The sequence below is a fragment of the Osmerus mordax genome, chromosome 7 (genome assembly GCF_038355195.1).
Source record: "Osmerus mordax isolate fOsmMor3 chromosome 7, fOsmMor3.pri, whole genome shotgun sequence".
NCBI classification, from domain to species: Eukaryota; Metazoa; Chordata; class Actinopteri; order Osmeriformes; family Osmeridae; genus Osmerus; species Osmerus mordax.
In genome coordinates this window covers 4,732,237-4,759,559 of record NC_090056.1, presented here as the reverse complement: position 1 = coordinate 4,759,559, position 27,323 = coordinate 4,732,237, and the positions used below count along the sequence as shown (strand labels likewise).

The following is a 27,323-nucleotide window of genomic DNA, read 5'->3' as shown; positions in this document are numbered from 1 at the left end:
TTGTATACAGAGATAGAAAAGCACAATATACAGCACAAACCAGTTTAAGATGAGAGTGAGATTTACGGCAGAATTCAAGTGTTTCCAGACCACAGGCTAGGAGCGTAGTGGTAGATCATATATATTAGTGCTTACTGGATTAGCCACAGGTCTCAGAAGCCAAGCATGTGGAAAATCAAAATGTCTGAGTTATTTCAGGGCATCACTGGCCATCCCTAAAAAGAGGCCCTAACACAAAACCCCTTAGTGAGCCATGGCCCTAGGTCCCTCTCCCCCACAGGCTTAGACACCAGAGCCCCTGAACAGTTACATGACAACACTACATACATGGAAACATGTTCTCTATGAAGACACCCAGAGGACTGAAGAAATACTTCCATGGAAATGCTTGAAAACAGAATAATCGAACACTGGCATGGACAAGCATGTAAACAAGAAGGAGATGTTATTTCCACCAAACGTCTTCTGACCTCTGGGTTTCTGCTAGTTTTGGCCCCGGATGAGATGTTCCGCTTCAGTCGTAACCCACACACTCATAAAACTATATCCAGATGAAAGTGTTTTGATATTGTTTCAAATTTTTTACATAACTGATTTCAATGAACTAAAACAAAAATGGTTCCAACACCATTTTCTACATTGAAATAATTAGCTTGAAATGATCTCAATATTTGAATCAAAATAGGATCATCTGAAGAGCATCTTTATGAGTGCAGCATGTTTCTTATGGAGACAGAGAAAAAGAATGAGGATGAAGAAAAATAAAGAGAGGGAGACGAGGGGGAACGTTTTTGTGAAAGAGAGAGGCCGAGATGCTCATTAAAGGGACAGTATAGTTGACCTTTTGCTTTTGTTTGTTTGGTATTTCGCTCATGTTTACTGTTGGTGTCTGGGGTCGACATTCAGACCCGGACCGTTAGGCTTTCTCTCAGGGCAGAGTCCCCAACAATGGCAGGAGTCTGTTAGTCTGCACTGGGAGGCCCTTGTCAATGCAAGCCAGGGGCCTGGGCACCCCATCCATACCCAAGTCTGACCACAGGGTAACACAACAAGGCAGGCATAGGCTAAACAACAACTCAATGTGTTTGTATGGCTACTTTCTTGGCTACCATAGTAGTGATACCAATGCCCAAACAGCCAAAGGCCAATGCAGAGTACTGCAAATGTTCTACTCATGCCAAACTCTGAATATTTGTGTTTCACCATCCATTCACAATATTTACTTGTATTTCTACTCTTAATGTATAATTGTGTTCAGCCTGTGGTCTGATACTCTGAATCATTACCATCTCTGGAGGAGGGGGACCCCTTAGTGAATTGCTCCTCACAAGGTTTCTTCCAGTTGTTCCTTGTCTTGAGGGTTTAGGAGGGTTTAGGTGCAGTTCTATGGGCATCTGTGAAGCTCTCTGTGACATTGTTTGTAAAAAGTGTTAACATGTAGTCATTTAGCAGACGCTCTTATCCAGAGTGTTGTAAAAATTTATTTTAGTTAATAATAAAAACATGTATGATGGCTCACCGTGTTTGGAAAGAAGGAAGTCACAATTAAGTCATTTACTGAGGGCAAGGCCAGATTATTACCCCAAAGGGACCCTAGGCACTGAAGCTCATGTGCCCCCCCCCCCCCCCCCACCCCCCCCACCCCCCCACCCCCCCACCCCACAGATCGAGGGCCAAGCAAGCCTTGTGTAGACTGTTTTTATGTCGCCAAAACATTATAATAATAATACAATTCTCTGATCACGGAGGGCCCCTCTATGCCCAGGCCCCTGGGTACGTGCCTAGATTGCCCATATGGTAGATCCGGCTTTGACTGAGGGGCATTAATGTTGTCGGTCATCTCAATGCAAGGAACTGAAATTGAATTGAACTGAATTTGCTCAGACATACATTCCCGTTTTACAACTTTTTTATCAGAGCATGGTTATTACACCATTTCCTTAGAGATTACATCTCTCCCTCAAAAACTGTCGTTAGTCTAAACATACTCATACATCATCACAACATCAAGTGAGTTTACTTCCAATTACCCTGGCTGGATAATATGTCTGTGTTGGAATCAAACGGTTGATCTGAGATGATAAAACCACAGAGTTAGACTGACTGTTGGCTAGTAAGACAACATTGTGACAACAGGTGAGTGGGAATTCTTATTTACTGTTGAAGACATGTATTTCTTTATTGACAATGGTGAATGATACCCTGGCTCAGGGCACAGCCAGCACACAGACACACAAAGGGTTTAAGGTGGTTGTTAACTGGCTCAATATTTGCACCCATTTACTACACTCCCACAGATCAACAAGCTGTTCTATGTTTGGCTCAAAGTAAAATATATCAACAGTACTATTTGAACCAGAGGGGCAAATATGAGTACTTTGGTTTGTTTGAGTTACAGTCCTCTTCAGGAGGGAAGTGTCAATGTTGCACACAAGTCTGCATTTTTTGTCCACTCGCTTTACTCTCATATCAAATATTATACGATATTGTATATTACTTAGTTCGTTCACTGCAAAAAATTTTTTTGCTGCATTTCAACCTTTTTTTAAGTGAAGCCCCCTTAGAAAAGTGTCACCTTGTCTCACCCTTTGAGAACAACTGACTGGGTGACACTGACTTCCAATGATCCTTCCAGAATGTCATGGTTCATGGAGCATTTTCCATTGCTAGCTACCCTGATGGAAAACAGTACAAGACCAAATGGAACAAATGACTTGTTTTTGCAGTTTAAATTCACTTCAAAACAAATGTAATATTGGCTTACAATTTGTTCCTGTCAATACAGATGTTGAAATGTCATCTACAATTGCAATCTGAATCCTTTGTCTGGCCATCCTTGTACACTGGGCATGGAAGATCCTGTGGGATCAGTATTAGCAGTAGTTCAATCACGTGTGTAAAGTGTGTTTAACAAGGTTTCACAAGTGGATCGTCTATCAGAGCTCATGTTTAAGTGAATCCTGTATCACCACGAACAGCTTGAAGCTTTACAGAACAAGAATGTTAAACCCCCTTGCATGTGTTATGGCTGCCCCCCTGTTAAACAATAAAATGAGTTAAGCCCCCGGTCTTCTAGGATGAAAATTCCATTAAGACGCAAATTACTTGTCAGTATTTCTCTACAATGTCATCTTGAACTAAGTCTGGTTTTTATGATCAAAAACACATGGCCATGGGTTTAGAAACTATTAGCAGACTAGCCTTTTTATTCCATGTGTAGCCTCGTCAAGTTCAACCCACTCAGGACATTTTATATAGGATCCTTATTCTGAAGCTGCTTCTGGCAATTAAACAAAGTACAATGACTTATAATGGCTCTGCTCTCTAAACTATCCTTCCCAACCATTCTGTAAATACAGAGAAAGCTACCTCAATTGCAAAATGTTATGGTTCACAATAACCATGAAAGTTAGTGAAATGAGTGAAAAACAGACAGCCAAATGCACAGCACTAACTTTCTAGACTTGCATCAAAACAAACATGTGTCATTAGATGCAGTAGAATAGAATACATTCCAGACTAAAACCAAACAACCTCTCACATTATGCTGCAGTACTGTAATGTGTCATTCGTCTCACTTCGCACCAAGATGAAGGTTACCTAGCACAAAGAAATAGCACCATCCAGTGGTACGTATAGAACGGTACTATCTGGAACAGAGAGAAAATGCCACAAGGCTATGTATTTTGTATTCTCTACAGCTGTACAGTGATACTAACTCTATTTCTGTATGTGTGTACAGTGTGTGTTCATAGGCTCTTTCTGAAAAGAGACAACGGTCTCAAATATGGAATTACTCAAAGAAAACCTCAGGCCTTGATGTAGTTGGGTCATGTGAATGAAAAGGGCATCCTTGTTTGGCAGTCAGGTTTCCATCTTGTCATCATCATGATATTCATGAAGATATTAAGGCAGGAACCATGGGAATAATTGTTTTGTATGGTCCGGCTGGAAAGGATTGAATAATAACTACATTTCATAACACTAAGAACAGGATAAAGGATGTGGTGATGCCTGGGAAAAGTATTTGAAACCAAGTAGGTTTTGTTTTAACTCAGCTTTGCTCTGGACTTTGTCTCAGTGGGTTTAGTAAATCAAGTGCTTCCTACATCAATGATCCATATTGTCCCTGATGCATTTCTGACTGACCTGGAAACAACCACAACACACTGATACATGTAAATGGTGGAATTTATTCAATATTGAACCAGTCTTTGGCATTGGAACTGGTTCACATCCAGGTCCAGGCTGTTCCACTCCTTCGACCCAACAATACTCACTGAAACAGAAAGTGCCAGTCAACAAATATTATGTTATAAAGACACACGTCACTCATACAGAGACTGATGTAAAGATCACTTACCGCAGGTGTAAGTCATGTGCAGGTGTAGGACACATACAGGTATTTGTAGGTTCCATAACAGGGATCAGAGAACACAGAGTTGGAGGCAGACAGAGAACAGCTTGTATGTCCATTGCACCTGGGAAGGAGCAAAATAAGCGTGAGTATGTGTGTGTGAGAGAGAACACGCATGTCTGTGTGCGCGTGCACGTGTCTTACATGCCAGCCACCGACAGCAAGGTTGTGGGGTTGAGGCAGTTGGTGTTGCTAATCTGGCTTGGTGGACGACCAGTGACGCAGGTCACCCCGTCTGTGCGTCCATAGTTAGCACTGACAACGTTGATATGAGAACTCCCTGGAAACAGGAAGTTATTACCTCTGCTTTCTTACCATCAAAGTGTATGCCGTGTGGCACTATTAACAGTATAGTAGGGCAACAGCATTCAGTGTTACAACATACCACAGTTTAGGGTAGCCTGCTGGCCTTCACAGATCACTGTCGTCTCTGAAACAGTAATAGTACAAATATGTCAGTGTCGACGCTCTGCACACACACAATCAAACACACAAATACCAACTTGGGGGAATGCAGTTGTAGATCACATGCAGGTATTTGTAGGTTCCATAACAGGGATCAGAGAACACAGAGTTGGAGGCATCCAGAGAACAGCTTGTATGTCCATTGCACCTGGGAAGGTGGAAGGAGCAAAATGTGTGAGAAAAAGCAAACACGCATGTCTGTGTGCGTGCACGTGTCTTACATGCTAGTCACCAACGGGAAGGTTGTGGGGTTGAGGCAGTTGGTGTTGCGAATCTGATGTCGTGGACGACCAGAGACGCAGGTCACACGGTCGGTGCGTCCATAGTTAGCACTGACCACGTTGATCATAGAACTCCCTGGAAACAGGAAGTTAACCACCATTCTCTTACCATTAATGTAACTTCAGTGCTGTGGGAAACAGTATAGCAAGGCAACTGTACAACTAACAGTGTAGCAACGTACCACAGTTCAGGGTGGCCTGCTGACCTTCACAGATGTCTGTAGTCACTGAAACAGTACAAATTATAATTGTCAATCGTTTACAAAAAGCAGATCCTCCCTTGGACAATCAGGTTCTGAGTTTTACCTGCTCCTGTAGACATACAACATGCCAGCACTGAAAAAGACAAAGATCACAATCACAATCAGGCAGTTGGTCAAATATGGACTGTAAACATTCCTAGAGCATCATATACAGTCAGACCCAGATGCATTTGCAACATCTGCAACTCCTTCTGGATATTTGTGGAAAGACAAGAAACTCACCCCCACCCCTTTACATTTCATAAACGGAAACTAACAATTCATTGAAGTAATGCAAGGCTGAGTGTCACCCTGCCCCCACCTCTCAGGCTAAAATCTGGAGTTGTTGGATGGAGTCTACTTGATGGTCTCACCTCATTTTGTAACTTACTGTTGCATGTTGTTAAGGGTCAAGATGTGGTCTGATTGGTTGTTCTAATTATAGTTTGGTATAAAAGGGAATTATGAAGCATTGTTCTGTGGATTTTTAATCTCCTAAGCACTTTCAGTTCTGGCTTGTCCTACTCCTTCCTCACCTCTTGTTCTCTGATTAACAATAATTATAGTGGAGTAGGTAAAAACCTTCATTTTGTAACATGTTTACTTTGTAATCAATTCCATTATCCATTTCATTTCACCTTACTTTGACCATTCCGCCTCCAATTTAACCCATAGTCAAATAACTAAAATATACACCTTTCATTAAAGTGCCCCAGAACAAATGACTTCCGAACTAGTTTCACGATGTCTCTGGAACTGATCATTCCATAACATTTAAGTTTACATTTTTAAAAGGAGGGAGCAATAGGAGTTACCTTACAGTGAATCCAGTCACAAACCATAATCTAAATTCTACAACTTCAAACCCAGACAAACTTGAATGATAATGTAAATATAAAGTAGTCCTCCTGCTCACCAAGGAGCAGCCCAGAGAGACCAGGTACTTACAGATCAAAGCACCCAGCGTGAGACGAGGACTCATGGTCTTTCTAGACATTATAAAAAAACAACCTCACCTCAGACAACTAGTATTAATAAAGGCAAAACTTCAGACTCTTGGACAAACAGCAGCTGCGTGTGTTGGATATGTAGACGTGTAACGTGTCAATTGTATTTATAGAGGGGCAGGTGGTGATTGATTGAGTTCAACCCTAATCCAAAACACCAGATTCTAATAATTACCTGGCTGACAAGCTGAATCATATTTGTTCCAATTGTGGTTCCAAATCTGCAGGAAGAGGGTTGACCAGCCCAATAGTTGAATAAAGCAGGATAATTAAGCATTTGGTGATGCTTGGGACAAGTATTTGAAATGTTGTGTTTATTTTAACTCAGAGCTTTGCTCTGGACTTTTTTGGTCTCAGTGGGTTTAGTAAATCAAGTGCTTCCTGTATCACTGATCATCCTGACCCTGGTGTGTTTGACTGACTAACCAGGAACTAACCAGGAATACATGGAGGAATGTATTCAATGTTTTGTTGTTTGAATGATTGATTGTGTGACTGTCACACTTCCAGCCCGGCTCCAAAGGTCCAGCTCACCAGAGGAGTTACCTCTCACACACCTGCACTACATTCCCCTAATGAGCTGTTTCACTCCCTCATCTGTTGTAGCCAGACCCCCACCCCTCGCTCCTCGGTTTGAGGCAACGGCCCCGGTGGATGTTGATGGTATTGTATTTCTGATTAGGTACCTGACTCGTCTGGTCGATTTTATTCTTTATTACAGTTTTTCACGATTGCTAAAACACATTTCTTGAAACAGTCCACCATTTTCTCAAAACTGTAAACACAAAACCAAATATAGCTGCAAGCAGCGATGCGGGTTCCTCCGCAAAATGGCAAAATATTATAAAATGTAGGCTACATTGTAGAAGAGGGAGAATTGGACAACAAGAGAGCAAAGGTACTTCATGTAGTTGGCCAACAATAGGCTGAATGGGGATTTGAACTCATAAGGCATAAGCAGTAGCGGAGATAGCGTGGGTGCATGGCTGCGGCCGCCCCAGGGCCCCGTGCCAGTCAGTGGGCCCCCAAACGCCGCCGATCTTGCGTCACTTTACGAGAAAGGGGCCCTCGCTTAGTGACACAATGCAGATAATTAGCTGAAAGTAGCTAACTACGGCTTCTGATCTCACGCTACCACATTCCGTTAATCCAGCTCTTTTTTATCAAACGTAAGTTACGTAACAGTCACTTAACTCGTGGCTATGGTAAACCAGCACAACAATAACAATTGCCATGCAACAAAACGCTACATTCAGTGCCGAACGGAATTTCAGCCGTCTACGTCTCATTAAGACATAGCCTACTTGCGTTCGTGCATGCATGAGGCCAGACTGTCAAATCTCACCTTTCTGTGTGTGGAGCGGGACATACATATTGACAAGGACAAAGTGGTTGGCAAATTTTCCACCATGGAGGAGGATGAAGATTTAATAAGGGATATGTGTATAGTTTTGTTAGATTCATTTGTTCGGGAGGATCGTTAAGCAGACAACAAAATTGTAAGAAATACTGTGGCACTGATTGAGTGCACTTGGCCTGTTCAGCACCATCGCTGTCGATCAGCTGTTGCTGTCCGTGGTGTTGAAAATATTTTATTTGACTGGCAAACTGTTTTCTTTGTTCGTCAATACAAACTTGTCAACAAATGTGGCTTTTTTATGTGTCTTATTTGACATATAGGCTTACTTGGCTGAACATGTGACACATTATAACATATGCATTCATCAGATATTTTACCGTTTTTTTTACGGCTTTAATTTTAAAATGACTTTGTAGCAGAGGGCCCCATGATGAAGCTCCGCCCCCACTGCACTGAGTCTAGCTCCGCCCCTGGGCATAAGGTTACAAGTCAGTCTCTTTATCCTCTCTGCTACACACCAACTGTTGAGATTTTATGAATAGCTTTGGTCAGCTTTGGGACAAAGGTGAAGAAACGGTTGACATTTCAAGGTAAAATTGCATGAAATTGCGCATTGTACATCAGAATGATGTCACCTTGAAGCCAATAAGGTTTGAAAAACCATCAGTCAAAATTATATTTTATTTATTGACACAAAGATATTGAGGCAATGTGGACATTTACATAAATACACCCCTTTCAGACATTTTGTATTGCATTTCTCATTCCATTTCACCCTATATAAAGACACATCTGCCCGCACACTATCCCCATCCATGCTGTTTCTCTCTCTCTCCCAGCGCAGGTCACGTCAAAGCAGAAATGCTGCAGCAGCCGCATGAGGTTTAGGTGTAGTCCAATCGTTGCCTCCCACAATCCAAACACATTAACCGCAACAATGTCTTCAAATTTTCTCACAAATGGCTTGATATATTGACTCTCTTATTGAGTAGATCTCTTTCCAGAATCTCAGTCAAACCAGAATCAAGAATAACTTCATAGGCAACTGGCTAGGATACGGCCCACGTCCAGCCCCTTGCGAGTGAAACCTTTGATAGTAGACTCTCTGTTCGGATTAAACTACACGCACACTCAGGGTGACCAACAAGATTATATTAACTAACAAACAATAACATTACAAACATCTAAGTGAACGAACACAACAACTGAAATCCCTCGCATGGTCGTTGTAACCTAACTATTTTCCACAAGTCATTGCGTTTTTTGACATGCCACACTGCATGCTGGGTACTCAAGAGCACTGATTATCTAGCTGTGCGCCGACTGCGTGATATGACAAGATGCTTGTGACGTGCTAAGGTTTCTGAGTCTCCTGCATTACATGTACATTTACATTTACATATTTAGCAGACGCTCTTATCCAGAGCGACTTACAGTAAGTACAGGGACATTCTCCCGAGGCAAGTAAGGTGAAGTGCCTTGCCCAAGGACACAACGTCAGTTGGCATGACCGGGAATCGAACTAGCAACCTTCGGATTACTAGCCCGATTCCCTCACCGCTCAGCCACCTGACTCCATAACAAGTTCTGATTCGATTAGCAAGCTATTTTTACTAATGTTTTGTTAGCTATTGAATGGTAATGCATTAGGATGAAAATTCCATTAAGATCCTTATTCTGAAGCTGCTTCTGGCAATTAAACAAAGTACAATGACTTATAATGGCTCTGCTCTCTAAACTATCCTTCCCAACCATTCTGTAAATACAGAGAAAGCTACCTCAATTGCAAAATGTTATGGTTCACAATAACCATGAAAGTTAGTGAAATGAGTGAAAAACAGACAGCCAAATGCACAGCACTAACTTTCTAGACTTGCATCAAAACAAACATGTGTCATTAGATGCAGTAGAATAGAATACATTCCAGACTAAAACCAAACAACCTCTCACATTATGCTGCAGTACTGTAATGTGTCATTCGTCTCACTTCGCACCAAGATGAAGGTTACCTAGCTCAAAGAAATAGCACCATCCAGTGGTACGTATAGAACGGAACTATCTGGAACAGAGAGAAAATGCCACAAGGCTATGTATTTTGTATTCTCTACAGCTGTACAGTGATACTAACTCTATATTTCTGTATGTGTGTACAGTGTGTGTGTTCACATAGGCTCTTTCTGAAAAGAGACAACGGTCTCAAATATGGAATTACTCAAAGAAAACCTCAGGCCTTGATGTAGTTGGGTCATGTGAATGAAAAGGGCATCCTTGTTTGGCAGTCAGGTTTCCATCTTGTCATCATCATGGGATAGTAAGTCATAAAGAAATATTTTCCCTCAGATTATGGTTGACAAAATGAACTACATTTAGTCATTTTAGCAGACACTCTTATCCAGAGCGACTTACAGTAAGTACAGGGACATTCCCCCGAGGCAAGTAGGGTTAAGTGCCTTTTCCAAGGACACAACGTCATTTTCAAATACAGGGAATCGAACCGGCAACCTTCTGATTAATAGCCCGATTCCCTAACCGCTCAGCCATCTGACTCACTGACTCTGAACTGATTAAGGTGGTGGCCAATTTGACACCAATCTGCTTCATCTATCAATTTTTCAAGCTTTAGCAGACACTCACACACACACCATAGTGAAAGCATGGGACTGGGGTGTTTGTTTTTTTGAGAATGGCCATTTCTCAGACTGGTGGTCTAGCCATAATCCATTTGATTAACTGAGCCCACAAACCTTGGCTGTAAACAAAGAGCTCATTCACACAGCAAGATCCTGCTTAGGAATCTTTTTATGACAAACATTCCTGTGCGTTCATCCTTATCTTCGAAGGCTGATTCTAGGATGACTGGATTGGATACCCCCCCCCCCCTTTAGCTGGTCTTTGTTTATACAGACATTTTCCTTCATTGAGGAACACCTTAGCAAGGCGGGCGGCTAATAGCCTTTCGTGCCTTTGCTGAGTGAGTGAAGTAACATGTCAGCAAGTCTGTCTGTTTTGGCTGGATGGAGTGCAGCTCAGAGCAGAGAGACGGAGGAGGGGGGATGACAGCCAGTATCTGCAACGAGGAGCTGTGCAAACATACAAAGTGCACAGCACTCATCCTGTCTCATGCTCACGAACTTTGAGCTGTGTGAAAGCTCAACCTTTCCAAATGAGTAATCAGTCAGGCTGTAGTAAAGCCCATTAGGAAGTCCAACCAAGTGTCCAAAGAAACAAATTGGAGGATATCAACAACCTTCCTCTGCAGGTTTCTCACAATGAGCCCAGAACTAATCACTGATAGTTTCTGGGATGATCCTTGTTGCTTAAGACCCTTCACACGACAGTGTTTGGCATTCATATGCAAACATGGGGAGATTGTCTAGAACTGATGCACGTTGCACATACACATGCAAGGCGTTTTATGGGACATGGAGGAGAGGCAGGGCGGGGTTGGAAGGGATGGCTGATGGGATAGATCTCTGGAACAAATCAGGTCTTGGCTCTAAGAGGCTGAGAACCGAAGAGAGAAACACAACCCAATTATTATTTCATCTTTAGAAGCCATGTTAGCACACACTAAAACTTTTGCCCAGTGTTTCTGGGCACAATGCTAACCTTGTAGTTTGGTGACTGAAGCTGCAAAGGAAGGGAGGGTGATGTTGACAAGGCATTGTGTATGGCTGCATGTGCGAGTTTGTCTCCATGTCTTCATGTTCCTAAGTCTCCCTCCCTCGTCACTCTATCCTCCAGCATAGCCGTGCGTCCATCCAGCCAGCTCAGAGACATCTGGTACTGTACACAGGAGGAGAGGAGGCTGCCGCGAAGACAGCTGGAGTTCATCGAAGGGCAGCCATGGGCGGAAGCAGGGAGGACACCAGACTCTGCACAGGGACCCAGACATGGTAAGCTTACAATTTTAGCCCTCATCACTGATCCTGTAATATTGTTCCCAGGCTTTCTCAACTCACAAGAATTTAGCCTGGTGAAGACCTCTCGCATCCCGGGTGGAGTGATCCTGGGTTGTGGGTGGAGGGACATCCAGGTAAATTGCTTTGTGAAGTGCTGTCTAATCTGCTGAATGCTGCTGAATCTGAGAAGTCAGTCGTTGTAAACAGCAAAACAGCACAAACAAACTATAAGGACAAACGTACATTTAGTTCTTGTTACACTGGAATGTTATATACGCGAAATATATGCAGTTGAACTTACTGTCCAGACCCAGAGGAAGTGAGTTCTCAGCCTGTCTACTGATCCAGGGTCATTTCAGTGTTTCCCTAAGGTGTGCCTGGATTAAAAAGCAGGTTCTCACAGCATATCTGTAGATGTATGTCCAGGCATGTCACTTGCAGAAACTGGTCTTTGTGATTAGAATATGTAGGTTTGCGAGTACAAAAGAGAATACACACAGCACATACAGCAATGAAAAGCTTTCAAAGCAATTGTAAGAGATTGACAAATTCAAGGTAATACAAGATGAAGGGAGATTGTCTTTTTAAATTCATGTTTATGAGTTCATTCATGTTCATGAGTACAGTAGTAGTAGGGTAGTAGATGGGTAGTAGATGAGTAGTAGATTACAAAGTAAAGCTGGCTAACTTGGTAAGAGCTTGCAACATGCAACAATGTATACAGTACATATTTGTCGATATTTGTCTCTCTTACGAGAAGAGAGTTTGGTAAAGATCTGTGAAGATTTGAGGATGGCTGACTTTGCTTAAGTTTTCAGGTATTATTCACCAGACCAGATGAAACCAGTTCATATCTAAAGGAAGTCCCAGCACATAACTTATATGGATATTTTGATCCAATAAATGTGTTGCTTTTCATTCAGAATTATTGCCTCAAGGAACTTTGCCGCTTGCCAAAATGAACCAAGTGTTCACAGCTTCGGCGAAGAGTACTCTGTTAAGATGGACCAACTGGCTACTGGCTGGTGGACCCAAATGCACAACTCCACACAAGGCACCGTTGACAGTTTTATTGGAAAAAAAGGACAAGGGGAACGAAGGAGATCTGGGGGGAGGGGGCAGGCGGGTGGGGGGGGGGGGGGCAGGCAGGCAGACGAACAGGCAAAGGAGGATATGGCACGGTCTGTAACAGGCAGAGACAAAAGCACGATTACCTAGTGTTCTGAGATAACGTACCTTAAGTTAGGTGCCAACACTAACACGTCTACTAGAAGCGTTGAACTGGCGATGAGTGACCGGGGTTGAAATATTGTGGTGCTGATGAGGGGATGAGATGCAGTGGTTTCAATTTCACAGGAAGGATTAAGTATGTGGCAGGAGACCCTGAGCCTGGAGCCAACACCTATGAAAACAAGAACAAAACAGAACAAACAGAAAACCTGGCCGGGATCAGGCCGGGAACATAACATATTCTGTCACAGTGCAAATTGAAATCACTAGATGTTGCTGAAATCAACACCTGAAGGTTTGGACATGTCATGGTGTCATTTTGGTTTATTTACAGCATTTGGTTATGTGTTTGTCTGTACCCTTGTTATCCTCTGCTTCACAAAGTCGCTTTTTAGTTTCAGAACAGTGTTCTATTGCTTTGATGTCCTTCTTTGACTTCTATCTGGGTGTTGTCAGAACTGCACCTAGAAGGATGGAGCTAGTGGAGGGACAGTAGGAAGAGGACCAGGAAGGAAATCACTACAAGTTGGCGATATCAGGTAAACCATTTCATCATCAGGAGAGAGGGAGATTTCTTCCGACTGCAGACCAAACTTCCAACGAGGGCAGGACCAGAACAGCTTTTTAGCACGGAGCCCCTGGCTTTTACATGGAGCGAGGAAACACCCTGACAACTATAGCCTACTAAATAGTTAAAATACAGGCATGCATATAGCCTGTCCCCTGAGCAGTTGTTAATTCAATCAAGAGCAGCTTTCAGTTGATGAACTGCAGACCTGGGTGAGAGAGCCTGTATGGATGAGTGGAACATTTTAGAACATTTTCAGCGTACCTTGTCAGTGTTAGTCAGCAATATAGCTCCTTGGCTCTCAAACCGACCCCAACCTAAAGACCAGGGGGACTGTCAGGATGCCACACTATCATGCATTGGACCAGAGGTCAAGATAGAGATCAGAAGAGCAACTCGTCTATGACTAAGCAAATGAGTACAGTAGAAGATAGTTTGAATGAGAATATCTGTTGATACGTTTCCCTGTCCTTTTGTAGACCTAAAACATACAGTATATTTACAGCTCAAAATAGGCTTTGAAATAATTGTATACTGTATTATTAGGTAGTAGTGCAAAGTAGCTATGCATGTTATATACTGCAGTATGACTTAAGTGATGTGTCCACCGTCCCCAACTACTGTAATTGATTACATGTAGCCTGTAGTGATGTGGCCTTCGTGAACGATTAGTTAATTTTAACAAATCTTTAGTATGACTCAGGAGTAACGAGTAGTCTCAGAGCGATATGTTAATTTTCTCGTGGCCGCGCATCGGGACAGTTCCTCAGTAGAGGAAATGATTCGTTCATCTACCGACTGTCACTGAAGGTCACAAGTCTTTGGATAATTTCACGACCTGCATAGGCTCAGAAGAGGAAACGAAGGATTGGTTTACCTCATTTGACAGCTAGGTTTAGTATGACGTGAATGATATTCGTTCACAAGTAATATTATAGGTTTTGTTATTTTAACTTGTGTAATTTCAGTTCATTGCAGTATAATTGTTTACCGTGATGATTAAAAATGCTAGTGTGATGACAAATGACAATTTCAAATCATACAAACTGTCATTATGCTTTTTAATGTGGGAATTTCTATTTTAAAATAGGCCATCTGCCACACAAGTGTAATCTTGGCTTGTTTAGATGCACCAAGATATGATAAATGTTTGCAGTGGAAGTATTCAGGCCAAGGATTTGGCTATCAAATATTAGTGTGTTTGTGTGAGAGAAAACGCGCATGTCTGTGTGCGTGCACGTGTCTTACATGCCAGGTATCTGGCAGTTCAGAAATAATTTGTGTGGACAGCGAAGATATTAAGGCAGGAACCATGGGAATGATTTTGTATGGTCCGGCTGGAAAGGATTGAATAATAACTACATTTCATAACACTAAGAACAGGATAAAGGATGTGGTGATGCCTGGGGAAAGTATTTGAAACCAAGTAGGTTTTGTTTTAACTCAGAGCTTTGCTCTGGACTTTGTCTCAGTGGGTTTAGTAAATCAAGTGCTTCCTACATCACTGATCCATATTGTCCCTGATGCGTTTCTGACTGACCTGGAAACGACCACAACACACTGATACATGTAAATGGTGGAATTTATTCAATATTGAACCAGTCTTTGGCATTGGAACAGGTTCACATCCAGGTCCAGGCTGTTCGACCTGTTCCTTCGACCCAACAATACTCACTGAAACAGAAAGTGCCAGTCAACAAATATTATATTATAAAAGACACACACGTCACTCATACAGAGACTGATGTAAAGATCACTTACCGCAGGTGTAGGTCATGTGCAGGTGTAGGACACATACAGGTATTTGTAGGTTCCATAACAGGGATCCGAGAACACAGAGTTGGAGGCAGACAGAGAACAGCTTGTATGTCCATTGCACCTGGGAAGGAGCAAAATAAGTGTGTGAGTATGTGTCTGTGAGAGAGAACACGCATGTCTGTGTGCACGTGCACGTGCCTTACATGCTAGCCACCGACAGCAAGGTTGTGGGGTTGAGGCAGTTGGTGTTGCTAATCTGACTTTGTGGACGACCAGTGATGCAGGTCACCCTGTCTGTGCGTCCATAGTTAGCACTGACAACGTTGATATGAGAACTCCCTGGAAACAGGAAGTTATTACCTCTGCTTTCTTACCATCAAAGTGTATGCCGTGTGGCACTATTAACAGTATAGTAGGGCAACAGCATTCAGTGTTACAACATACCACAGTTTAGGGTAGCCTGCTGACCTTCACAGATCACTGTCGTCTCTGAAACAGTAATAGTACAAATATGTCAGTGTCGACGCTCTACACACACACAATCAAACACACAAATACCAACTTGGGGGAATGCAGTTGTAGATCACATGCAGGTATTTGTAGGTTCCATAACAGGGATCAGAGAACACAGAGTTGGAGGCATCCAGAGAACAGCTTGTATGCCCATTGCACCTGGTGTAGCGGGGTTCGCTCGTTTAAGATTAGCAATACTTAATTTATGATAAAGTATGTAGTTCTTGGGGGCACCACCTCTTATTGTTAAAGGGATAGAGGAAACCTTATTGAATAATATTGAAATAATAGCCTTCGTAATAATCAGTCTAATCTTAAGTAGTGAATTCTATGAAAGTAGAGCAGATCAGATAACGTGGGATAACGCGAGTATTATAAACAATGATTTATTTAAGGAAATGTAATTATAATGAACAAATACCAGAGAAGTTATAGGTTAGTTGAAAGTGAGTTGAGTTGAACTGTATACAGTAGGTCCTAAACTATGATGAGGGTTGGTACAAGGTGGTAGGTTGAGAGCGCGTGGGGAGGGGAGAGGAGAGAGAGAGAGATAGGCTTCTGGAGAACAATGGGAGAGTATGTTAACTAATCCTAACGAAAGTTAGGTTAAATCATTTGCAAACTAAAATCAAACGTAACAAATTAAATCACAATATGCCAATGTTCACAAGTAAGAAATGTAGCAATATCGCAGTTACTGTTGTCAGTTTGAAGAAGAAGAGTCAAGGTTCCGTTCGTCGTTGTCAAACGGTTAGAGCAAAGGAATCTTTCGTTCAAGTTCCTAGTGGTCCAGTGAGTTGCTGATTGAGAAGGATAGGTCAGATGTGTCGCGAACACTTCCGGTGAATCCTTGCGAAAAAGCGAGGATTGCTTGTGCGTCGAGGTTTTATAATCCTTGCGAAAGAGGGGTATCCTTTTGGAGGTGAACTCTTTGATTGGTCAGTTACTCCCACCTGGGCGTCCATCCTGAGATTGACGTATGGGTGTGAAGTGGTTGATAACTTTTCAGAGTTCAGCTATTTCAAATGTCCATGTATTGCTTATACTTCAAAATATAACAATACAACATTCATAAATGGTTTAGTTTGTAGATTCGAATCATTTTGATATCAAGATTGACTGATTTATCATAACAGGAAAGGAAGTTACATTAAAACATCAAATTATATCAACACAGCATTAAAGGGAAAGCATACATTATAACACATCAACTACTGTCATTGAAATAGTGTCCCTGAGCCATGTAGTCCTTGAGAATATGTTTGTAAATCCAGAAAAGTTAGTTCTTCCTTAAAATCCTTTGTCTCCATACTGTAAGGCCATTTTGGTCTACCTTCTGACCCCATGCTGGGCCAGAAGCTTTGAAGCTCCTGCTCTGGAGATAAGGACAAAGGGGGAAAACCCCCTTTCTCCTTGTCGGGGGTAGGGGAAAGGTGTGATGGTACGTGGTTTGTCTGTTGGCTCTGCTACACTGGGAAGGTGGAAGGAGCAAAATGAGTGTGAGAAAAAGCGAACACGCATGTCTGTGTGCGTGCACGTGTCTTACATGCTAGTCACCAACGGGAAGGTTGTGGGGTTGAGGCAGTTGGTGTTGCGAATCTGATGTCGTGGACGACCAGAGACGCAGGTCACACGGTCGGTGCGTCCATAGTTAGCACTGACCACGTTGATCACAGAACTCCCTGGAAACCGGAAGTTAAGCCCCATTCTCTTACCATTAATGTAACTTCAATGCTGTGGGTATAGTATAGCAAGGCAACTGTACAACTGTAACAGTTTAGCAACGTACCACAGTTCAGGGTGGCCTGCTGACCTTCACAGATGTCTGTAGTCACTGAAACAGTACAAATTATAATTGTCAATCGTTTACAAAAAGTAGATCCTCCCTTGGACAATCAGGCTCTGAGTTTTACCTGCTCCTGTTGACATACAACATGCCAGCACTGAAAAAGACAAAGATCACAATCACAATCAGGCAGTTGGCCAAATATGGACTGTAAACATTCCTAGAGCATCATATACAGTCGGACCCAGATGCATTTGCAACATCTGCAACTCCTTCTGGATATTTGTGGAAAGACAAGAAACTCACCCCCACCCCTTTACATTTCATAAACGGAAACTAACAATTCATTGAAGTAATGCAAGGCTGAGTGTCACCCTGCCCCCACCTCTCAGGCTAAAATCTGGAGTTGTTGGATGGAGTCTACTTCATGGTCTCACCTCATTTTGTAACTTACTGTTGCATGTTGTTAAGGGTCAAGATGTGGTCTGATTGGTTGTTCTAATTATAGTTTGGTATAAAAGGGAATTATGAAGCATTGTTCTGTGGATTTTTTATCTCCTAAGCACTTTCAGTTCTGGCTTGTCCTACTCCTTCCTCACCTCTTGTTCTCTGATTAACAATAATTATAGTGGAGTAGGTAAAAACCTTCATTTTGTAACATGTTTGCTTTGTAATCAATTCCATTATCCATTTCATTTCACCTTACTTTGACCATTCCGCCTCCAATTTAACCCATAGTCAAATAACTAAAATATACACCTTTCATTAAAGTACCCCAGAACAAATGACTTCCGAACTAGTTTCACGATGTCTCTGGAACTGATCATTCCATAACATTTAAGTTTACATTTTTAAAAGGAGGGAGCAATAGGAGTTACCTTACAGTGAATCCAGTCACAAACCATAATCTAATTCTACAACTTCAAACCCAGACAAACTTGAATGATAATGTAAATATAAAGTAGTCCTCCTGCTCACCAAGGAGCAGCCCAGAGAGACCAGGTACTTACAGATCAAAGCACCCAGCGTGAGACGAGGACTCATGGTCTTTCTAGACATTATAAAAAAAACAACCTCACCTCAGACAACTAGTATTAATAGAGGCAAAAATTCAGACTCTTGGACAAACAGCAGCTGCGTTTGTTGGATATGTAGACGTGCAACTAGTCAATTGTATTTATAGAGGGGCAGGTGGTGATTGATTGAGTTCAACCCTAATCCAAAACACCAGATTCTAATAATTACCTGGCTGACAAGCTGAATCATATTTGTTCCAATTGTGGTTCCAAATCTGCAGGAAGAGGGTTGACCAGCCCAATAGTTGAATAAAGCAGGATAATTAAGCATTTGGTGATGCTTGGGACAAGTATTTGAAATGTTGTGTTTATGTTAACTCAGAGCTTTGCTCTGGACTTTTTTGGTCTCAGTGGGTTTAGTAAATCAAGTGCTTCCTGTATCACTGATCATCCTGACCCTGGTGTGTTTGACTGACTAACCAGGAACTAACCAGGAATACATGGAGGAATGTATTCAATGTTTTGTTGTTTGAATGATTGATTGTGTGACTGTCACACTTCCAGCCCGGCTCCAAAGGTCCAGGTCACCAGAGGAGTTACCTCTCACACACCTGCACTACATTCCCCTAATGAGCTGTTTCACTCCCTCATATGTTGTAGCCAGACCCCCACCCCTCGCTCCTCGGCTTGAGGCAACAGCCCCGGTGGATGTTGATGGTATTGTATTTCCGATTAGGTACCTGACTCGTCTGGTCGATTTTATTCTTTATTACAGTTTTTCACGATTGCTAAAACACATTTCTTGAAACAGTCCACCATTTTCTCAAAACTGTAAACACAAAACCAAATATAGCTGCAAGCAGCGATGCGGGTTCCTCCGCAAAATGGCAAAATATTATAAAAATGTAGGCTACATTGTAGAAGAGGGAGAGTTGGACAACAAGAGAGCAAAGGTACTTCATGTAGTTGGCCAACAACAATAGGCTGAATGGGGATTTGAACTCATAAGGCATAAGCAGTAGCGGAGATAGCGTGGGTGCATGGCTGCGGCCGCCCCAGGGCCCCGTGCCAGTCAGTGGGCCCCCAAACGCCGCCGATCTTGCGTCACGTTACGAGAAAGGGGCCCTCGCTTAGTGACACAATGCAGATAATTAGCTGAAAGTAGCTAACTACGGCTTCTGATCTCGCGCTACCACATTCCGTTAATCCAGCTCTTTTTTATCAAACGTAAGTTACGTAACAGTCACTTAACTCGTGGCTATGGTAAACCAGCACAACAATAACAATTGCCAGGCAACAAAACGCTACATTCAGTGCCGAACGAAATTTCAGCCGTCTACGTCTCATTAAGACATAGCCTACTTGCGTTCGTGCATGCATGAGGCCAGACTGTCAAATCTCATTTTTCTGTGTGTGGAGCGGGACATACATATTGACAAGGACAAAGTGGTTGGCAAATTTTCCACCATGAAGGAGGAGGATGAAGATTTAATAAGGGATATGTGTATAATTTTGTTACATTCATTTGTTCGGGAGGATCGTTAAGCAGACAACAAAATTGTAAGAAATACTGTGGCACTGATTGAGCGCACTTGGCCTGTTCAGCACCATCGCTGTCGATCAGCTGTTGCTGTCCGTGGTGTTGAAAATATTTTATTTGACTGGCAAACTGTTTTCTTTGTTCATCAATACAAACTTGTCAACAAATGTGGCTTTTCTTTGTGTCTTATTTGACATATAGGCTTACTTGGCTGAACATGTGACACATTATAACATATGCATTCATCAGATATTTTACCGTTTTTTTTACGGTTTTAATTTTAAAATGACTTTGTAGCAGAGGGCCCCATGATGAAGCTCCGCCCCCACTGCACTGAGTCTAGCTCCGCCCCTGGGCATAAGGTTACAAGTCAGTCTCTTTATCCTCTCTGCTACACACCAACTGTTGAGATTTTATGAATAGCTTTGGGACAAAGGTGAAGAAACGGTTGACATTTCAAGGTAAAATTGCATGAAATTGCGCATTGTACATCAGAATGATGTCACCTTGAAGCCAATAAGGTTTGAAAAACCATCAGTCAAAATTATATTTTATTTATTGACACAAAGATATTGAGGCAATGTGGACATTTACATAAATACACCACTTTCAGACATTTTGTATTGCATTTCTCATTCCATTTCACCCTATATAAAGACACATCTGCCCGCACACTATCCCCATCCATACTGTTTCTCTCTCTCTCCCAGCGCAGGTCACGTCAAAGCAGAAATGCTGCAGCAGCCGCATGAGGTTTAGGTGTAGTCAAATCGTTGCCTCCCACAATCCAAACACATTAACCGCAACAATGTCTTCAAATTTTCTCACAGATGGCTTGATATATTGACTCTCTTCTTGAGTAGATCTCGTTCCAGAATCTCAGTCAAACCAGAATCAAGAATAACTTCATAGGCAACTGGCTAGGATACGGCCCACGTCCAGCCCCTTGCGAGTGAAACCTTTGAACAAACAATAACATTACAAACATCTAACTGAACGAACACAACAACTGAAATCCCTCGCATGGCCGTTGTAACCTAACTATTTTCCACAAGTCTTTGCGTTTTTTGACATGCCACACTGCATGCTGGGTACTCAAGAGCACTGATTATCTAGCTGTGCGCCGACTGCGTGATATGACGAGATGCTAGTGACGTGCTAAGGTTTCTGAGTCTCCTGCATTACATGTACATTTACATATTTAGCAGACGCTCTTATCCAGAGCGACTTACAGTAAGTGCAGGGACATTCCCCCGAGGCAAGTAAGGTGAAGTGCCTTGCCCAAGGACACAACGTCAGTTGGCATGACCGGGAATCGAACTAGCAACCTTCGGATTACTAGCCCGATTCCCTCACCGCTCAGCCACCTGACTCCATAACAAGTTCTGATTCTATTAGCAAGCTATTTTTACTAATGTTTTGTTAGCTATTGAATGGTAATGCATTAGGATGAAAACTCCATTAAGACGCAAATTACTTGTCAGTATTTCTCTACGTCATCTTGAACTAAGTCTTGTTTTTATGATCAAAAACACATGGCCATGGGTTTAGAAATTAGCAGACTAGCCTTTTTATTTCATGTGTAGCCTCGTCAAGTTCAACCCACACAGGACATTTTATATAGGATCCTTATTCTGAAGCTGCTTCTGGCAATTAAACAAAGTACAATGACTTATAATGGCTCTGCTCTCTAAACTATCCTTCCCAACCATTCTGTAAATACAGAGAAAGCTACCTCAATTGCAAAATGTTATGGTTCACAATAACCATGAAAGTTAGTGAAATGAGTGAAAAACAGACAGCCAAATGCACAGCACTAACTTTCTAGACTTGCATCAAAACAAACATGTGTCATTAGATGCAGTAGAATAGAATACATTCCAGACTAAAACCAAACAACCTCTCACATTATGCTGCAGTACTGTAATGTGTCATTCGTCTCACTTCGCACCAAGATGAAGGTTACCTAGCACAAAGAAATAGCACCATCCAGTGGTACGTATAGAACGGTACTATCTGGAACAGAGAGAAAATGAAAAGGGCATCCTTGTTTGGCAGTCAGGTTTCCATCTTGTCATCATCATGATATTCATGAAGATATTAAGGCAGGAACCATGGGAATAATTGTTTTGTATGGTCCGGCTGGAAAGGATTGAATAATAACTACATTTCATAACACTAAGAACAGGATAAAGGATGTGGTGATACCTGGGAAAAGTATTTGAAACCAAGTAGGTTTTGTTTTAACTCAGCTTTGCTCTGGACTTTGTCTCAGTGGGTTTAGTAAATCAAGTGCTTCCTACATCAATGATCCATATTGTCCCTGATGCATTTCTGACTGACCTGGAAACAACCACAACACACTGATACATGTAAATGGTGGAATTTATTCAATATTGAACCAGTCTTTGGCATTGGAACTGGTTCACATCCAGGTCCAGGCTGTTCCACTCCTTCGACCCAACAATACTCACTGAAACAGAAAGTGCCAGTCAACAAATATTATGTTATAAAGACACACGTCACACAGAGACTGATGTAAAGATCACTTACCGCAGGTGTAGGTCATGTGCAGGTGTAGGTCACATACAGGTATTTGTAGGTTCCATAACAGGGATCAGAGAACACAGAGTTGGAGGCAGACAGAGAACAGCTTGTATGTCCATTGCACCTGGGAAGGAGCAAAATAAGTGTGAGTATGTGTGTGTGAGAGAGAACACGCATGTCTGTGTGCGCATGCACGTGTCTTACATGCTAGCCACCGACAACAAGGTTGTGGGGTTGAGGCAGTTGGTGTTGCTAATCTGACTTTGTGGACGACCAGTGATGCAGGTCACCCCGTCTGTGCGTCCATAGTTAGCACTGACAACGTTGATATGAGAACTCCCTGGAAACAGGAAGTTATTACCTCTGCTTTCTTACCATCAAAGTGTATGCTGTGTGGAACTATTAACAGTATAGCAGGGCAACAGCATTCAGTGTTACAACATACCACAGTTTAGGGTAGCCTGCTGACCTTCACAGATCACTGTCGTCTCTGAAACAGTAATAGTACAAATATGTCAGTGTCAGCGCTCTACACACACACAATCAAACACACAAATACCAACTTGGGGGAATGCAGTTGTAGATCACATGCAGGTATTTGTAGGTTCCATAACAGGGATCAGAGAACACAGAGTTGGAGGCATCCAGAGAACAGCTTGTATGCCCATTGCACCTGGGAAGGTGGAAGGAGCAAAATGAGTGTGAGAAAAAGCAAACACGCATGTCTGTGTGCGTGCACGTGTCTTACATGCTAGTCACCAACGGGAAGGTTGTGGGGTTGAGGCAGTTGGTGTTGCGAATCTGATGTCGTGGACGACCAGAGATGCAGGTCACACGGTCGGTGCGTCCATAGTTAGCACTGACCACGTTGATCACAGAACTCCCTGGAAACAGGAAGAAGTTAAGCCCCATTCTCTTACCGTTAATGTAACTTCAATGCTGTGGGAAACAGTCTAGCAAGGCAACTGTACAACTGTAACAGTGTAGCAACGTACCACAGTTCAGGGTGGCCTGCTGACCTTCACAGATGTCTGTAGTCACTGAAACAGTACAAATTATAATTGTCAATCGTTTACAAAAAGCAGATCCTCCCTTGGACAATCAGGCTCTGAGTTTTACCTGCTCCTGTAGACATACAACATGCCAGCACTGAAAAAGACAAAGATCACAATCACAATCAGGCAGTTGGTCAAATATGGACTGTAAACATTCCTAGAGCATCATATACAGTTGGACCCAGATGCATTTGCAACATCTACAACTCCTTCTGGATATTTGTGGAAAGACAAGAAACTCTCCCCCACCCCTTTACATTTCATAAACGGAAACTAACAATTCATTGAAGTAATGCAAGGCTGAGTGTCACCCTGCCCCCACCTCTCAGGCTAAAATCTGGAGTTGTTGGATGGAGTCTACTTGATGGTCTCACCTCATTTTGTAACTTACTGTTGCATGTTGTTAAGGGTCAAGATGTGGTCTGATTGGTTGTTCCAATTATAGTTTGGTATAAAAGGGAATTATGAAGCATTGTTCTGTGGATTCTTAATCTCCTAAGCACTTTCAGTTCTGGCTTGTCCTACTCCTTCCTCACCTCTTGTTCTCTGATTAACAATAATTATAGTGGAGTAGGTAAAAACCTTCATTTTGTAACATGTTTGCTTTGTAATCAATTCCATTAGCCATTTCATTTCACCTTACTTTGACCATTCTGGCTCCAATTTAACCCATAGTCAAATAACTAAAATATACACCTTTCATTAAAGTACCCCAGAACAAATGACTTCCGAACTAGTTTCACGATGTCTCTGGAACTGTGATCATTCCATAACATTTAAGTTTACATTTTTAAAAGGAGGGAGCAATAGGAGTTACCTTACAGTGAATCCAGTCACAAACCATAATCTAATTCTACAACTTCAAACCCAGACAAACTTGAATGATAATGTAAATATAAAGTAGTCCTCCTGCTCACCAAGGAGCAGCCCAGAGAGACCAGGTACTTACAGATCAAAGCCCCCAGCGTGAGACGAGGACTCATGGTCTTTCTAGACATTATAAAAAAACAACCTCACCTCAGACAACTAGTATTAATAAAGGCAAAAATTCAGACTCTTGGACAAACAGCAGCTGCGTGTGTTGGATATGTAGACGTGTAACGTGTCAATTGTATTTATAGAGGTGCAGGTGGTGATTGATTGAGTTCAACCCTAATCCAAAACACCAGATTGTAATAATTACCTGGCTGACAAGCTGAATCATATTTGTTCCAATTGTGGTTCCAAATCTGCAGGAAGAGGGTTGACCAGCCCAATAGTTGAATAAAGCAGGATATTTAAGCATTTGGTGATGCTTGGGACAAGTATTTGAAATGTTGTGTTTATGTTAACTCAGAGCTTTGCTCTGGACTTTTTTGGTCTCAGTGGGTTTAGTAAATCAAGTGCTTCCTGTATCACTGATCATCCTGACCCTGGTGTGTTTGACTGACTAACCAGGAACTAACCAGGAATACATGGAGGAATGTATTCAATGTTTTGTTGTTTGAATGATTGATTGTGTGACTGTCACACTTCCAGCCCGGCTCCAAAGGTCCAGGTCACCAGAGGAGTTACCTCTCACACACCTGCACTACATTCCCCTAATGAGCTGTTTCACTCCCTCATCTGTTGTAGCCAGACCCCCACCCCTCGCTCCTCGGCTTGAGGCAACGGCCCCGGTGGATGTTGATGGTATTGTATTTCCGATTAGGTACCTGACTCGTCTGGTCGATTTTATTCTTTATTACAGTTTTTCACGATTGCTAAAATACATTTCTTGAAACAGTCAACCATTTTCTCAAAACTGTAAACACAAAACCAAATATTCAAACTCAATTTCCTAAACCTCTGACTCTTCTGGCAAAATCAAACACTCGCAACTAAACCATGTAATTTGTGCTCAAAATCAAACAAAGCTGTCAGATCATAAACACAGCAAATCAATATATAAACACTATGGAGCAATCATTAGACACAACACACAAAAATGGAGAACACAGCATACAGGCCATGTAGTTACATGTAAAGACAAAGTTGTTTATGTATACACAGTAAATGCATTTACATAGCAATAAAGAAAATGGATTTTGGATTTTGAAACACTGGATTTTTGTGTTTTAATACCCATTGACACTTTCCTGTTGTATGACTGTTTAGCTTGTGTTCTGCGCCTCTCTTTCACCAACCGTCTCTGGAGGAGGGGATCCCTCACTGAATTGCTTCTCCCAAGATTCCTTTAATTTTTTCTCCTGTAGTGAGTTTTTCTGGGAGTTTTTCCTTGTCTTCCATGAGGGTTGAGGTTGGCTGAGGGGCAGTTCTATGGCATATGTGAAGCCCTCTGTGACATTTCTTATAAAAAGGGCTATACAAATACTGTACATTCGATTTGACTTGAAAATATTACAGTAACCATCACAACTTAGTACTGTCAACAAAGAACAAAGACAAATGGGGTAAAAACCCTCCGGTGTGGTGGATCCAGCCTTGAAAGCTGACATTGTCCCAAACCACCATTAGAAACAAGTGTGAACAATTTTGAGTCATTGTGTTTTACAGATGACAACTGTGTTGTACTTGTGTTTACTGTCTGCTGTTTGTGTTTACCTTTTATTTTTTGCAGCACAAATGCATCTCAGTGCAAAATGTGTTTGGTGAATGAGAATGTGTTTAGAGTTTTGCCAGAAGAGTGCCTGATTTGACACATTGGTGGTGGTGGTGGTGGTGGTGGTGGGGGGGGGGGGGGGGGGGTTGCTTTGTACGCACCAAAATTTGAGTTGGCCCTACCAAATTACCAAGTTACCTGGAGCTGAATGAGCACAGATCTGATTGAGGATAACAGCGGCCACTGGTGGAAGAATAACAATGGTGCAACATAAATAAATTCCATGGCATTATTAGCTGCACAGCAGAATATTGAATGGTCGAATACCTCATTGGCCGCTGCTCTGTGTCCGTCTATGCGTCTGCGAGTAAACATGTGTTTTGAGAGATTCAGACTTCTCTACTAAATGAGAAACTGAACAGGATACTGGTTACTTATTGGAATAAAATTCACTCAGAAGCACATTCGACTGGACTGGACTGTCGGTCAAGGACAGAACAGCTGGACTGAACAAACAGTGACCGGCGTTTTCCGACTGGCTTCAGGTTTTGAAAGTGAGGATTCACTTACAGCCTGGTACTTCCATTTCACTAAACAGATCGGTATGATATGGAGGGTTATAAAAAGTACATTTAGACAAAGAAGGGTTAGATGTGTAAAGGGATGGGATACTCCACTGTCATGACATCAAATGTTTAACGTAGACAAAATATCACAAATATATAATGATGGAAATATTTTTATGTTAAAAAGTGCTTGTTATAACATAAACCAGGAAAAAACCGAGCACTAGGAGTCAGAGATAATAACATCGCTGCTTTAATTCTCCTGACACAGATTGCAGGTCGCTGTGCGGTGACAGGATGGAGGCGTGTGAGACAATACTCATAAATCTTGAATTATGAAAATGTAAAGGTTGATTTTTCTGCTTGTCTGAGCCCTGCTCAGAATTCTGATGTATGAGAACAAAATAAGACGACAGCCAAGGGATTATAAACTTCCTCTTTCACTCCATCTAGGCCTGTGCATATTTGCGTTTGTATCTGTATCTGTTT

General features: G+C 42.1%; 1 protein-coding gene across 1 annotated transcript; it reads right to left on the bottom strand.

Annotated features, from left to right (window-relative positions):
• Positions 1 to 4,173: 4,173 nt before the first annotated feature.
• LOC136945557 (rhamnose-binding lectin-like) lies at positions 4,174 to 24,753 on the bottom strand. The gene is made up of 15 exons (XM_067239452.1): positions 24,637 to 24,753; positions 23,752 to 23,781; positions 23,628 to 23,672; positions 23,381 to 23,516; positions 23,196 to 23,305; positions 17,533 to 17,577; positions 17,290 to 17,425; positions 15,793 to 15,902; positions 5,346 to 5,390; positions 5,104 to 5,239; positions 4,921 to 5,030; positions 4,803 to 4,847; positions 4,562 to 4,697; positions 4,364 to 4,481; positions 4,174 to 4,279 (listed from the first exon to the last, which is right to left on the bottom strand). Exons 1-14 carry the CDS (start codon positions 24,683 to 24,685, stop codon positions 4,376 to 4,378), a joined length of 1,239 nt encoding a protein of 412 aa, XP_067095553.1. The 5' UTR covers positions 24,686 to 24,753; the 3' UTR covers positions 4,174 to 4,279; positions 4,364 to 4,375.
• Between the last annotated feature and the right edge of the window lie 2,570 nt (positions 24,754 to 27,323).